Genomic DNA, 15,000 nt, shown 5'->3' on the forward strand with positions numbered 1-15,000 from the left:
TTTGCCACTTTCTAGTCTCGGTAAAAGGCAAACTTCAGAACTGCCATTTTCTGTTCTTGGTAAAAGGCAAACTTCGGAATTTTGCCACTTTCTATTCTCTGTAAAAGCAAACTTCGGAACCTTATCACTTCTATTCTAAGTAAAAGGCAAACTTCGGAACTGGCACTTTCTATTTTCGGTAAAAGGCAAACTTCGGAACTTTGCCATTTCTAGTCTCGGTAAAAGGCAAACTTCGGAACTTTGCCACTTTCTAGTCTCGGTAAAAGGCAAATTTTCGGAAAAAGCAAACTTCGGAACTTTGTCACTGTCTATTCTCGGTCGAGGTTTATTGCACCGGCCGGTTTCTCTACGGAATGCATTGCAGAACTCTAATAAATCGCGCCTTCTTTGACCGCTTGAATATTCGCAGTTCACAGTTTTTTTTTTTATTTTTTTTTTTTTTTTTGGACGGAATGCATCGCCCAGCATATGCTGTTCGCGACGTTCGCACCTGCAATAGACCCACAACAAAGATTTCTCCCAAGGACCTTTCCTCTGGGAATCGCTGGCCAATATCGGACTCTCAGAGCTGAATGGAATGCAACCACGGCTTGTAATAAGAAGAACTCACTGTCCACGTAGCGTTTCTCGTAATGTGGCTTTAGCGTATTTGCATATGGAAGGGTTTTCGTTCTGTAAGTTCAGTCAGTTGGTACGTAGGCCGTTTGTACGGCTGCCTAACACTAGTGCGTGCCCCATACCTAAAGGAAGCATTGGGAATAGCAGATATTTGATTGTCTCTGTCTTTTAATCCTTAGGGGATAAAAGATGTCTCATAAAATCAGGCTTGTAGAAGGGGTTCTCGTGTTTCTTGGAAATTATGTATATATATATATATATATATATATATATATATATATATATTATATATATATGAATAACTTGATCACGAAGTATATAAAAACGTGATGCTATGTATAAATAAAGTTTTTTGCCACGAAGGAAAAAAAATTAAAAGCGAGATAGCCAAGCACTTTCGGTCTAGTTCGACCCTTTACTCAGGCACAACTGATCTTACAAAGGAAAAACATAGTCAAGGTAGGCTTAATATTCAAACTGACACTTCAAGATTAGCAATAATTTCGATTTCACTCTACAGAAACGGGGAAACGCCTGAGGGCAGCCACACCTTGGAGGATACACACGCGGTCAACAGACGATTCATCCAGAAAACAATACATTTTGAAAAAAAAGGAGGCATATACAACTTATTATCATGAAATTTACAAAAATGTTCCCAAAAAAATTATTAATGAAAAGACGAGAGAAAAAAAATATATATAAATATATCAAGCGAGAGAGAGAGGGAGAGAGAATATCGAGCGAAAGAGAGAGAGAGAGAGAGAGAGAGAGAGAGAGAGAGAGAGAGAGAGAGATAATAACTATATACATGTGGGACTAATTTATTAGTAGTTCATTTATTTTAAGGTCCTTCATAAACATTTTACAAATATACGGGTCCAAATGGTACATTCCTGGACTAAGATTTAGGTTGTTTTTATTAGTGATTTGTATAATTGCTGATTCCAGTAAATTTCTTGACACATAATCATTAGATCTAGCAATTACAGAGGTATCACCCCAATTAATTAATACAATGAGATTTTTCACTCAGATGGATAAACAGTGCATTTGAAGTCTGGGCTGTTCTAACTGAATACATATGCTGCTTAATACGTACACATAAATTTTTACTTGACTGACCAACGTAAAACGATGGGCAATCCTTACAAGGAATTTTGTAAATGATGTTATTTGTTACGGGACTATTCTTAAATTAGCATATCTTTAATGGCATTGTTATAAGAGAACATTACAGTAACATTAAACGATTTAAATATTGATTTTATGGTTTCAAATCCACGAAAGTAAGGTAAGCTAAGTATATTTTTAGGCATTTCTTTTTCATTAATAGCAACACTTTAAAACTTTTTGTGAGCTTTTTGATAACATAAATCAATTAAATTAATTGATTTATGTTATCAAGAAATTTACTGGAATCAGCAATTATACAAATCCCTAATAAAAACAACCTAAATCTTAGTCCGGGAATGTACCATTTGGACCCGTATATTTGTAACATGTTTATGAAGGATCTTAAAATAAATGAACTACTAATAAATTAGTCCCACATGTATATAGTTATTAATTTCTCTCTCTCTCTCTCTCTCTCTCTCTCTCTCTCTCTTGCTCGATATATTTATATATATATATATATATTTTCTCGTCTTTTCATTAATAATTTTTTTTGGAACATTTTTGTAAATTTCATGATAATAAGTTGTATATGCCTCCTTTTTTTTCAAAATGTATTGTTTTCTGGATGAATCGTCTGTTGACCACGTGTGTATCCTCCAAGGTGTGGTTGCCCTCAGGCGTTTCCTCGTTTCTGTAGAGTGAAATCGAAATTATTGCTAATCTTGAAGTGTCAGTTTGGATATTAAGCCTACCATGACTATGTTTTTCCTTTGTAAGATCAGTTGCGCCTGAGTAAAGGGTCGAACTAGACCGAAAGTGCTTGGCTATTTAATTTTTTTTCCTTCGTGGCAAAAACCTTTATATATATATATATATATATATATACATACACATATATTTATATATATATATAATATATTATTATATATATTATATAATATATATATATATACACAAGTTACACGAAACTTTTTTGTAGGTGACAAGCCCCCCTTTTCCACACCAGCTGAAACACACTGCAGTCGACTAACCACCTCGTTAATGTTCACTGCTTTATGATGTAAATCGGACGCTTGATTTTTAGCGTGTGTATATATATATATATATATATATATATATATATATTATATATATATATATATATATATGTGTGTGTGTGTGTGTGTGTGTGTGTGTATATATATATATATATATATATATATATATATATATATATATATATATATATATATATATATATATGCCTGTGCGTATGTGTGTTGTTACTTAAGTGTCGTTTGCTTTGCAGTTGAGAGCAAGCGTTCAACTCCAACCCCTTACCTCAGGACTTCCCGTAACTATAGTAAAGCCAGAAAACGGATTAAGAGGCTGGGTGTGAACGTGTCGACTCTGACCAACCCAACAGGCCAAAGAACCCAAACGTTAATTGCCAGATTTCAAAACCTGTGTCATACATGAATGATGGAAAGATAACTGATCAAATTTTGGCTGACCGTCAGATATGTGTTAGTTGTACACCCAATAAGTTAAGTATATCTTAGTTAAGTATATCTTAGTTTAACCAGACAACTGAGCTGATTAACAGCTCTCCTAGGGCTGGCCCGAAGAACCTATTTGTTACCTAGCAACGGGACCTACAGTTTATTGTGGGATCCGAACCACATTATATCGAGAAATGAATTCCTCATCACTAGAAATAAATTACTCTGATTCCACTTTGTCAGGGCGGGGAATCGAACCCGGACTACCGGATCGGTAGGCGAGCACGTAAACCACTCGTACAACGAGGAACTGTATACCCGAAGGAAATCGGTTGGTTCAGTCAGTGTATGTTTTCCATAACTCATTTTGGGATCTTTCCTAAGATAGTGGCCCTCAAGGGTTTTCAAGAGTCGTTATCTATGGCTGTTTATCATTGAAAAGTTTAATTCAGCTTCTCATTTTATGATATTTACCATCTTTTCTTTGTTTTTACGGTATTCGCCAATGGGCTCGTACCAAACACGCCGGAAAGGTTGATTGTCAGGTATTTCCTTTCTTAAAACTAGAATCTGGAGTGTTGGTTCTGTTTTCATCCAATAGATGGCGTTGGTTGTCCATTCTATCATCCTTGGGTGGCGGGGTCACTCTCCAAGGAAGGTCCCTATTTTGTTCACCTGATCTTGAGGTATCCTGCGAGTCACGATTGAGATGGTATGGGCATGTGTTGAGGATGGATGACGAGGAGGGAGTGAAGAGGGCCTGGGAGGAACCTGTTAGAGGAAGAAGATCGAAAGGGAGACAGAGATAAAGTGAAGGGAGATATGGAGAGAAGAGGTTTGGTGGAGGATGATGCCTTTGATGGAAGGCAGTGGAGGAGAAGGCGCACCAGGCAACCGACCCTTTAATGTAGGGATAACTGTGGGAAAGAAGAAGCAAGGACGAAAACAAACGAACAAACACACACCCGAGTGTTAATGTAACGTTCTTGTTGATAGTGGCATATCATAATTATTATTCAGAAGATGAACCTTATTCATATGGAACAAGCCCATAGAGGCCATTGAATGGAAATTCGAGCTTCCAAAGATGTCGTTCATTTGAAAGAAGTAACAGAAGGTAATGGGAAATACAGAAAGAGGAGATCAGTTAGTATTAGAAAAACCGATAAATTAGTAACGCTTATAGAGGTAATTAGACATATCCAGTAAAGATGAAAGTCAGTTACATAAACCAATAATAAAAGCTTAGTCTTTCTTTTGTGTCTGGCAAGAATTGAAATGAAGAAAAACACACATTTATCATTGAAAAGTTTAATTCAGCTTCTCACTTTGCAACACACAGAATCATGTAATCCAAACCCCTCTATCTGGCAGTACATTTTTTATGAATGAGTTATCTCGAGATAAGTATTCGATGAATTGCTTTGATTTATAGTTATATGCACGCGCAAATTCTGCTCTGGGTAATGAAATGGAAGCACGCTTCGCGATTTATTTTCAGTGTGCCTTTCATTGCTTTCCAGTTGCTTGCTTCACTGGAACACCTTTGAATTTTTTTTTTATCCTTTTGCGGTTGAAGCCGATGATTCCGCGAAACCTGGAACAAAAAGCATTTAAACATGGCATTGTTACATACAGAAATGAATAGTTTACAAAATCCCTCTTCTTGGTAAACTGAGAGAGAGAGAGAGAGAGAGAGAGAGAGAGAGAGAGAGAGAGAGAGAGAGAGAGAGCCAGCCTAATAGCTAATGGATCACAAATAAAACTCTGTCATGAAAACATATCAGTGGACAAATATTATGCATCATAATATGCTTAGAATGCCCATAACAGAACAAAACACTATCTCTCGCCAATCTTGAACCATCAGTCAGTTATTGTGGCATAACGAGTTTGCACAGTTCACTCATTTAATAAAATAAAAGGCAAATAGCACGAGCATTTCAAGAACACTGAATAATCCATTATCTCACGTCTTATTCGAAGCGTAATGAAAGGACCAACAGCTGCAATCCATCATTTGTCAGCGAGGAATCAGTTTGATTAATGCACGTTGAAAGTCACTGATCACGTTAGTAAGAGTTAGGTGTAATGTTTCTCTCAGTTGTGCATTTTCACAAAATGGACTCCTTTATGTTTTCGAGGCATGACTTACGTTGCAAGGGCAAAAGGCCGACGTCTTTACCTAATTGCATGAAATGCTTGTATCTATATATACACATAGATTCGTGGATATGGTTCACATTAATGTATGTTCGGATTTTCCCACAAAAGGCTTCAAAAATGATATCTTCTGTCTGGTCATCAGTCACTCCCGGAGACATAACTATATTCCCTCATGAAATGCTGAGGTCGATGGTTGATCAGATCTTGAGGGTGTTTGAGGATATACCCTGAAGGAGGCGGCTGCGATGACAACACAGCCTCAGTGGGCCGCTGAGGGCTCGTAGGAGGCAGAGGAGTTGTCATTGTCCGCCTCGGTGGGGGCGGTGGTGGTCTAGTGATGCCCTTGCCGTCGGGCGACTGCAGTGCAGAGAGCCACGATGGAGGTGGAAGTTGCACTTCAGAGAAGACTGGAAGGTTTCCACCCGACGGTTGACTATCTGTACTGTAACTTGCCTCCTGGGGCAACTGTGGAGAGGAGGAAGTTTCGGGTTCTAGAGAACTTAGGGGTTCTAGAGAACTCTGCGGTTCTAGAGAACTCTGCGGTTCTAGAGAACTCTGGCCTTCGTTTTCTTCGGCCCTTGGAGGTGTGGTACCCCTGCGGTAATGGGGACGTCGCTGGGCAAATCTCATCCCGTTAAGTGATGCCCACCTCCTCTGCCCGTTGGCATACTGGTTTGCGTTCGAAGGCAGCGTTTCCTGGTCGCCATCACTGGTGTCTATCTCCTTATGTGGAATCAGGAAAGGTCGCCATCTTGTGATCCCTCCGCCATTTTGTTGACCAACCCGACGGCGGTAGTAAGGCAGCTGTAGTAACTGGCTGTCGTCACTGGAAGCCTCTCCTCTTCGCGAGACCAGTGTGTAACTGGAAGGTACCTGAAAATCGTGACAAAATTATTACCTAATAATTCCTGGGAACATTGAAAAGTAGGCATGCTCTTAATACATTGCTGCTATCAACATATGCTGAAATATTTCTTGTGATTATAGGAACATACACTTTTTTTTTTTTTTTTGGTGGATTTTAAAAGACATCATCACCACAGCCGTGCAAAGGCGCCTGCAAGGTCGTGAGAACCAAGGTGTTAATTCCAACTCTACAGAAATCCATGACCGATGCCTTAATTAGAACAACTCGAACAAGAGACGGATAGTGTCCACAATGAAACAGGACTTAACCGTCTATTTATAACAGAGCCCAACCCATTTCAATATATACCACAGTTTAGCATGCAAATCATTTGAATCAAATTAGCAACAACACAATGAAATCACTCGTGCGGGCTGGTAGGTAATTGGCACAGGAGTCAGTAAACTCCTTACTGTAACTTAAGTGATTCAGAGTTATGTAAAAATCTCTCTCTCTCTCTCTCTCTCTCTCTCTCTCTCTCTCTCCTTTTCTCATCGTTCTCTCTCTCTCTCTCTCTCTCTCTCTCTCTCTCTCTCTCTCTGTTCATTTTTATTCACATAAAACTTATTCACGTAAAGAATAAGTGATGCTGTCAATAGTGATAATTATGTATATTTGTATTTTGTGTATTGTAATTTTACAGATACTCATTGAATAGCTTCGAAATATTATGATAACAAAGCTAAAACTTTTTGGATAGAAAATAGTACCCACACACACACACACACACACACACACACACACACACACACACACACATATATATTATATATATATATATATATATATATATATATATATATATATATAATCCATGACTGATGCCTTAATTAGAGCAACTCGCACAAGAGACGGATAGTGTCCACAATGAACCATGATTAAACCGTCACTTTATAACAGAGCCCAACCATTTCAATATACACCACAATTTAACCGGCAAATCATATAAATCAAATGAACAACAACACAATGAAATCACTCGTGCGTGCTGGTAGGTAATTGGCACAGGAGTCAATAAACTCATTGCTGTAACTTAAGTGATTCAGTTTGAGTCTTTTTAGACTTTGCTAAACCTGGAGTTGTTTTTCAGATTTCATTTCTCTCACTCATCCATGGCAAGCATAACGTTGAGGGTCACCTGATATGCAGAAAGCTCAAAAAGACAAAGTTATGTGAGAATATCTTTCTCTCTCTCTCTCTCTCTCTCTCTCTCTCTCTCTCTCTCTCTCCATAAAACTTAGTGAATAAAGAATAAGTGATGATGTCAACAGTAATAATTATGTATGTTTGTATTTTGTGTAATGTAATTTTGTAAATAATCGTTGAACAGCTTCGAAATGTTATGATGAGAAAGCTCAAACTTTTTTTATAGAGAATTATGATACACACACACACACACACACACACACACTGAAAATAGCCTCACATGGTCAAGCAGGCCTGAGCGAAGCACTCACTCGTAACCAGAAAGACATTCATGCATGTAAACAGATATAGAAATATTAATAAGCACAGTGGACACGAAAAAAAAAACTTTAAAAGTCACTTATGCACGTAGGGGTCATGCATGCGTTATTTTTCAAGTGCATTTAAATATTGTTTGGGCTACACACCAGTCAATGCAACGCATAACCGTACAATACATTTACAAGCAGAGCATAAACACACCATATAACGCATATGCATACACACAAATTCACTTACGTATACATATTAGTATACTGATATACTGTACGATAAAGCCAAATACCCGACGAGGAGTTGAATTGGCCACACCTTCCTGCATTTGTTATACTTAACTTTTATGGGCACGTAATGCTTTTGGTTTCATGGTCCTTTTGTGGGTTGGTTTGAGTGTTTGATTAAAGCCTATATCTTTATGTTCATTTTCGCTTACTCGGGGAGTAAACCTACTAACTGCTTTTTTGTTCTTCTTGCTGTTGGGGGGGGGGGGAGGTAAGCCCTATGGAAAAGCCAAAAAAAGGTTTGAAAAATGTGTTTTGCGTTGAGTTAAATATACAGGAATTTTAGGATAGGATATTTATATGTATAACTTATTAATTAGAATGAAAATGTAAAATGTAAATTATGCGCATGTTAAACAGTACGGGAAAAAATATTTCTAATAACATATATCGTATTTATTGTAATTTTCGTTGATGAAACTGCGCTCTGTATGACTGTAGATGTTAGCACGCTCCCCGAGTAAGCTGAAGGTCGGATCACTCTTTTTATGTTATAGGCAATATGTAGAGTCAAAGTTCTTCTAAATGGTCAATGAATGCGCATGTCTTTATGGCATCTTAAAATCTGTTCATGTGGTCATTCCATACCTTTGTCTTTGGCCAGCTTAATGCCAAGTCTTTATCTAAAGACTTGTAGTTCTATTCTTTATTATTCATTCAATGGCTTTTTGTTGTCTACTTAACGCTTTTATTCTTTTTTCTTTTGTTTTCAGGCCTCTTGAGTCGTCCTTAAGTTTAACTTCATGTTTAATGTAGAGTCATGCATGGAAAATTGTCTCTCTAAATAATTATACATCGCTGCGTAGTTTGTTCGTGAGTTTATTAAGCTAAATTCACTGCTTTCAACAACTCATCTGCTGCCGTGACTGACATCTATAGTAGATTCACACCAACCGTGCATCTGATGTCCAGGCCAGTCCCTTACGAAGCTCCTGATTGGCTGTTGATAAGTCAATCACAGAGCTGGAAACTCTCAGTCTATCGAGAGAGAGTTCACATAGGCAGGATGTATGTATGTTCTACCTGTCCTGAGAGATACTTTTGAAAGACGCAAGTAGAGGTGGAACATACATCCTGCCTATGTGAACTCTCGAGAGAGACTGAGAGTTTCCAGCCCAGTGATTGGCTTATCAACTGACAATCAGGAGCGTCGTAAGGGACTGGCCTAGACATCATGATCAGATGCAAGGTTGATGTGAATCTACTATGGTAGTAGACATTACCTTCAGAACCAGGGGTGGGGGGAGGGTCACATCGGGGAGCCCGCCTCTCGTATTTGGCTCCGGTTCCTGGATGTACCAGTCGTCCTGCGAAGATAAAAAATAAACGGATTCATTTTCCCCCAACATCCTGATAAGTTTAGCAGAGAAGAGGAGTTACAAGGATTAGGATGTCTCAAAGACTTGTTAGTCCACCCGAGGAGACATCGTGTGCTCACTTATCTCTAGGAGCAGGTTTTAATGTTCATTCACAGCGTCCTGATGATCTTGTCTAGCTTTCTTTTAAACTCTTCCACGCTGTTGCTGTTTAAGTACGAGGATTCATGGAAAATGGGTAAATTGTCTTTATATTAGATTGATGAAGCTCCAAGAGAGAGAGAGAGAGAGAGAGAATTTTGTTTTTTTATTACCTCTTCAGGTTGGCAAAGAAGAGAAATGTAACTCATCATTGAAAATGGGCAGCATTTGTTTTCGTGAACATTTCTGATGCCGGTCACGAATCGAAGTCCGTTTCGTAGAACGGCTTAGTAAATAGGAGACTCGGTCTTCTCATTTGCTACTTATGGTATAAAGGAGAGGAAGAGGGTGAATCATGAAAAAACGGACAGTTTTACTACGCATGAGATCTTGTCATATTTGTTAATTGCCCAAAATATCAAGTACAAACTTCGTAGTGAAGTAAATAACTTACAGTTTGTTTACTTGGATGTAAGGATTGTTTAGTACACAAGGTTGGTCGTGATTTCCACTATACGTACATATATCATGACATTAATCTGGCGTCACATCTGGTTTTAGGGTAATTTTCATAAACATTACACTAGTTCTGGATTTGTCAACTTTATTGAAAGTGACTCCAGAAACTTCATTTCTTTGAATAGCTGAGTATTCCACTATAAACACATAGTACTAAATAGGATAATGATGGAAACTTTTGGATAAGAATATAATGAAGGTTTTTCATAATTGTCTACAGGTGTTAGTCGAATGCATGAGGAGTATAATAGAAATGGGATCTCATTGAGGTAGTTTGGAACATTTTTTGTGCCCATATGCTGGAGGAACATTTGATTCCTGACGTATTTAAAATAGTGTGTCATCTTTTAACATTGGAGGAAGTGAGGAAAATTAATATAGAAATATGGTGAACATTTTTTTTTTTAGCACATAGGAGCCAAATGCCTTTGTAAAAGAAGAGAAGATAAGTGTTCATAAAAGATCTTAGGAATATATATGGCTTTTCAAGCCGGGAATTTATGCATATTATTTGGTAGTTGAAGATTTTTAAACCAAAATGGTAGTACAGTATTTGAAGAATGCTATAATATAACTTGAACCAAAATATGCAATATTTGAAGAATACTGTAGGATTGCTTTATATATACTATATATACGTATATCTATATATATATAATATTAATATATATATATATAATACGTATATATATATATCTATATATTATATATAGTATCTAATATTATATACAGAACATATATATATATATATATATAATATATATATACGATAATATATATATATGTATATATAGATAGATAGATAGATAGATAGATAGATAGATAGATAGATAGATAGATAGATAGATAGATAGATAGGTAGATAGATAGATTCTGCAGGTCAACTTTTTGCCAGATACATATGCAATTGTAATGACCACAATGCCCTCTTAACTTCCCGGATTATTTCGCACATTTTGGATACGCTCGTCACAACAAAAAGCCTTAGATCCAAATGCAAGAATATGAAGTAACTCTGATACTCTGGATGCAGGTTCGAATCATGCTACAGGACGTCCGAATTAACACATATTCTTGCATTTGTATCTGTGGCTTTGTAGTTACGAGTGTATTCAAAATGTACGAAGATTTTAAGCAGTTAAAAGGGGAGTGTGGCTATTACTATTACACGCACGCACACATACATACACGCACACACACTATATATATATATATATATATATATATATATATATATATATATATGTGTGTGTGTGTGTGTGTGTGTGTGTGTGTGTGTATACATGCACACGTATAGGGGTATATGCGTACAAAATGATTTTGTATGAGTACGTGTGAACAAGCTGTATATACACATACATGCATATACATATATCATGTCATTAATCAGTGGCTATATATGTGTTTATGTGTGTATACAAAATGTTTATGCATGAGTATATGTGAGCAAGCAGTATATTTCCTCTCCCTCTTGCTTGAGGCTTTAGATTCTTGAAGGCAGAAGGTTCCCCATCAGTAATGTTCGTGCCATTTATCTTCCTCAGACTATTGGCTTTGCAACCCCTGGCCACTGAATTCATTAGAGAAACAGAAATATGTTCGAGAGAAGACATCCCAAGATAAAGTTTTTCTTTTCCCTTTTTATATCCTAAGAGGAAGGCGAGTTGGAATGATAAAATGAGCAGCATTCACATAATTATTTAAATTGAAAAATAAACATAATTAATCCTGTTTTTATTCAGTTTCAATAGTGACTTGTTTTACATTGATAGCCTTTTATTAATTTGGTGGTAAATGTATTTTAGCTTATTTTTGTTATAGTTCGTGTGACAAAAAGCCGCCTGGATTTTTATCCAAATCACTTTTACTATATGGCATTATTCATAAAAATTCATATCATTGATGAAAAGTCAGAGTGAGGGACAAATTAGTTATTTTAACTTGCGTCTTTTAAGCTAGAAGGGGAATTTCTTTCAGGTGTGATTAATTGGCGTAATTAACACGCTTCATATAACACTAGATGCTATTAACGAAGCATATGACTGAGAAAGAGTGAATATACCCGTAAGTAATTCGTTAGAATTTTTAAATGATATGTTGACAATAAAAAACAAAGAGGTTTGGTTCCCTTATCGAATGTACCTCGGTCATAATTCAGAATAATAAATTTGTTTGATTATTATCACGCTCACCTGCCAAAAGGAAGAGATTATTAGTTAGTTGGGAATAAGAAGTGTTGCAGGCATCCTATTTATGTCACCTTGGGCGGGCAGGAATCTTATCGTATTCACAGTATGTGGGCAGGAATCCTGACCTGCACACCTGAGGTGGGTCGGAATCCTAATGTATTTAGTTGCGGTGAACAGGAATCCTGTTGTACTTACCTGAGATAGACAGGAGTCCTATAATATTCACCAGAGGTGGGCAGGGATCCTATCATGCTCAACCGATTTGTACAGAAATCTTAGCATACTCACCTGGGCACAAGAATCCTAATATACTCACCTGTGGGTGGGATTCCTAAAATACTCACCTGCGGGCAGGAATTTTAACATACTTACCTAGGGGTGGGAATCCCATAACACTCACTTGAGAACAGGAATCTTAACATTCTCACCCATGGGTGGAAATCCTAAATTACTCACCTGAGGGCAAGAAACTTAACATTCTCACCTATGGGTGGAAATCCTAAATTACTCACCTGAGGGCAAGAAACTTAACATTCTCACCTATGGGTGGAAATCCTAAATTACTCACCTGAGGGCAAGAAACTTAACATTCTCTATGGGAAATCCTAAATTACTCACCTGAGGGCAAGAAACTTAACATTCTCACCTATGGGTGGAAATCCTAAATTACTCACCTGAGGGCAAGAAACTTAACATTCTCACCTATGGGTGGAAATCCTAAATTACTCACCTGAGGGCAAGAAACTTAACATTCTCACCTATGGGTTGGAATCCTAAAATAATCACCTGTGGATAGGAATCCTAAAATACTCACCTGTGGGTCGGATTTGTAACATATTCACGTAAAGTGGGAAATAATCCTAACACAACCTTAAGAAGTAATCAAGAATCCTGTGATATTTACCTGAGATAACCATCAATCTTGACATTCTAACCTGAGTTGAGCAGGAATCCTAACATACTTGCTTGAGATGGGCAGGAATCTTAGTGTACTCGCCTGAGATGGGCAGGAATCCTAATGTGTTCTCAGAGAGTGGCCAGAAATCCTGTCGTAATTACTTGAGATGAGCAGGAATCCTAATGTGGTCTCAGAAAGTGGCCAGAAATCCTGTCGTAATTACATGAGATGGGCAGGAAGCTGAACATTCTCACCTGTGGTGAGCAGGAATCTGAACAATCTCGCTTGAGATGAGCATGAATCCTAACGTACTATAGAAGATTAACATCAACCGTGCATTTGATGTTTAGGCCGTCCCTTACGACGCTCCTGATTGGCTGTTGGTAAGCCAATCACAGGCCTGGAAACTCTCAGTCTCTCTTGAAAGTTCACATAGGCAGGATATATGTCTCACCTCTCCTGAGGGATACGTTTGAAAGACGTATCCCTCAGGAGCGGTGGAACGTACATCCTGCCTATGTGAACTCACCTCGAGAGATTGAGAGTTTCCAGCCCTGTGATTGGCTTATCAACAGCCAATCAGGAGCGTCATAACGGACTGGCCTAGACATCAAATGCACGGTTGATGTGAATCTACTATAGCCCAAGGTGGGCAGGAACCTTAATGTGATCTCAGATAGAGGTCGTAAATCCTGCCATAATCACCTGAGATGAGCATTAATCTGAACATTCTTACCTGAAGTGGGACAGGAATCCTAACGTCCTCATTCCAGTGAGCTGGAATCTCAATCGACTCACCTGAGGTGGGCAGGGATTGTGTTGGAAGTTCACCTTAAAGCCAGGACCATGTGCTTTGGCCACGTACTTCTGAGGCGTCCCTGCGTGAAATTCGATCACGACAATGCGGCTGGTCACTCTGCCTGGTAAGGGGAAACGAAGGTCAGCTTTCTAAGAAGTTTTGAATCTTGAATTTGACAAAGCTCAATAACGGAAGATAAAACCAATGATTTGTTGCATACATGAATTTGCTAACGGTAGTCAAGGGGAAACAATGGTCAACTTAAAAAAAACCGGGAATGTGGGAGAGGAAAGATGCTTTCTAAGAAGTTTTGAATTTTGAATTTGACAAAGCTCAAAGGGAAGATAAAGCAATTACTAAATTATATACATAAGTTTGCTAACGGTAGTCAAGGGAAAACAATGGTCAACTTAAAAAAAAAAGGAATATGGGAGTAGCAAATTGCTTTCTAAGAAGTTTTGAATCTTGAATTTGGCAAATCTCAATAAAGGAAGGTAAAGCAATTATTTATGACATACATAAGTTGCTAACGGTAGTCAATGCCTCTTCACGAAGGATGAAGATAATTCTAAAGCTTCAGAACTTTTGGTCATTGATTCAGTAACTTGGCTCGTGAAGAAAATATGATTGTGAATGAAACTAATATTTGTGATATAATGGCATGTATGCTGCATCTCCATTTTGAATGTCCTTTCCAAACAGTTGGACTATCTGCTGTTGCCTCGGAAGTCTATACAAATGAATAGTCAAATTTTTTTTCTAATTCTTCGTAAGTTTGCACACACTCGTAGCGCTTACTCAGGTACCCTTCCAAACGAATAAAACTGGTTTGCAGAAATCATATTTGTGATGGCTGATGAAAATTAATTCATAAGTAAGATAAGGATTCGAATGTCTTGGTTTCCATCTTCATTTCCGGTTGACGAAAGCAACACAAGTTTGCTGTGCATTCGCTTGCAAAAAGAAAGAAAAAAAAGAAAGAAAAAAAAAGTCACTGTGCGAATACAAAGACGAGTCGAACTGAAGACCAAACCCGATGCTGAAAGTGAATAGCGATGTTCTTCTCTTTTCCTTTCTAAAGAAACGTGGAGGTTGGAAAGGC

At 37.7% G+C, this 15,000-nt stretch overlaps 2 protein-coding genes across 2 annotated transcripts in view; one reads left to right on the top strand and one right to left on the bottom strand.

The window, feature by feature from the left end:
• Positions 1-15,000, top strand: part of LOC135202343 (cap-specific mRNA (nucleoside-2'-O-)-methyltransferase 2-like) — a 273,293-nt gene that overhangs the window by 92,200 nt on the left and 166,093 nt on the right. The gene's annotated exons all lie outside the window — the stretch shown is intronic.
• LOC135202088 (mucin-2-like) overlaps positions 5,523-15,000 on the bottom strand; it is a 124,126-nt gene continuing 114,648 nt past the window's right edge. The window contains exons 15-17 of the mRNA XM_064231341.1: positions 13,898-14,019; positions 9,260-9,343; positions 5,523-6,257 (exon numbers count right to left, since the gene is read on the bottom strand). Of these exons, the coding sequence (XP_064087411.1) occupies positions 5,523-6,257; positions 9,260-9,343; positions 13,898-14,019 (941 nt within the window). The remainder of the gene's footprint in view (positions 6,258-9,259; positions 9,344-13,897; positions 14,020-15,000) is intronic.

This window comes from Macrobrachium nipponense, chromosome 30 (assembly GCF_015104395.2).
Source record: "Macrobrachium nipponense isolate FS-2020 chromosome 30, ASM1510439v2, whole genome shotgun sequence".
NCBI lineage: Eukaryota > Metazoa > Arthropoda > Malacostraca > Decapoda > Palaemonidae > Macrobrachium > Macrobrachium nipponense.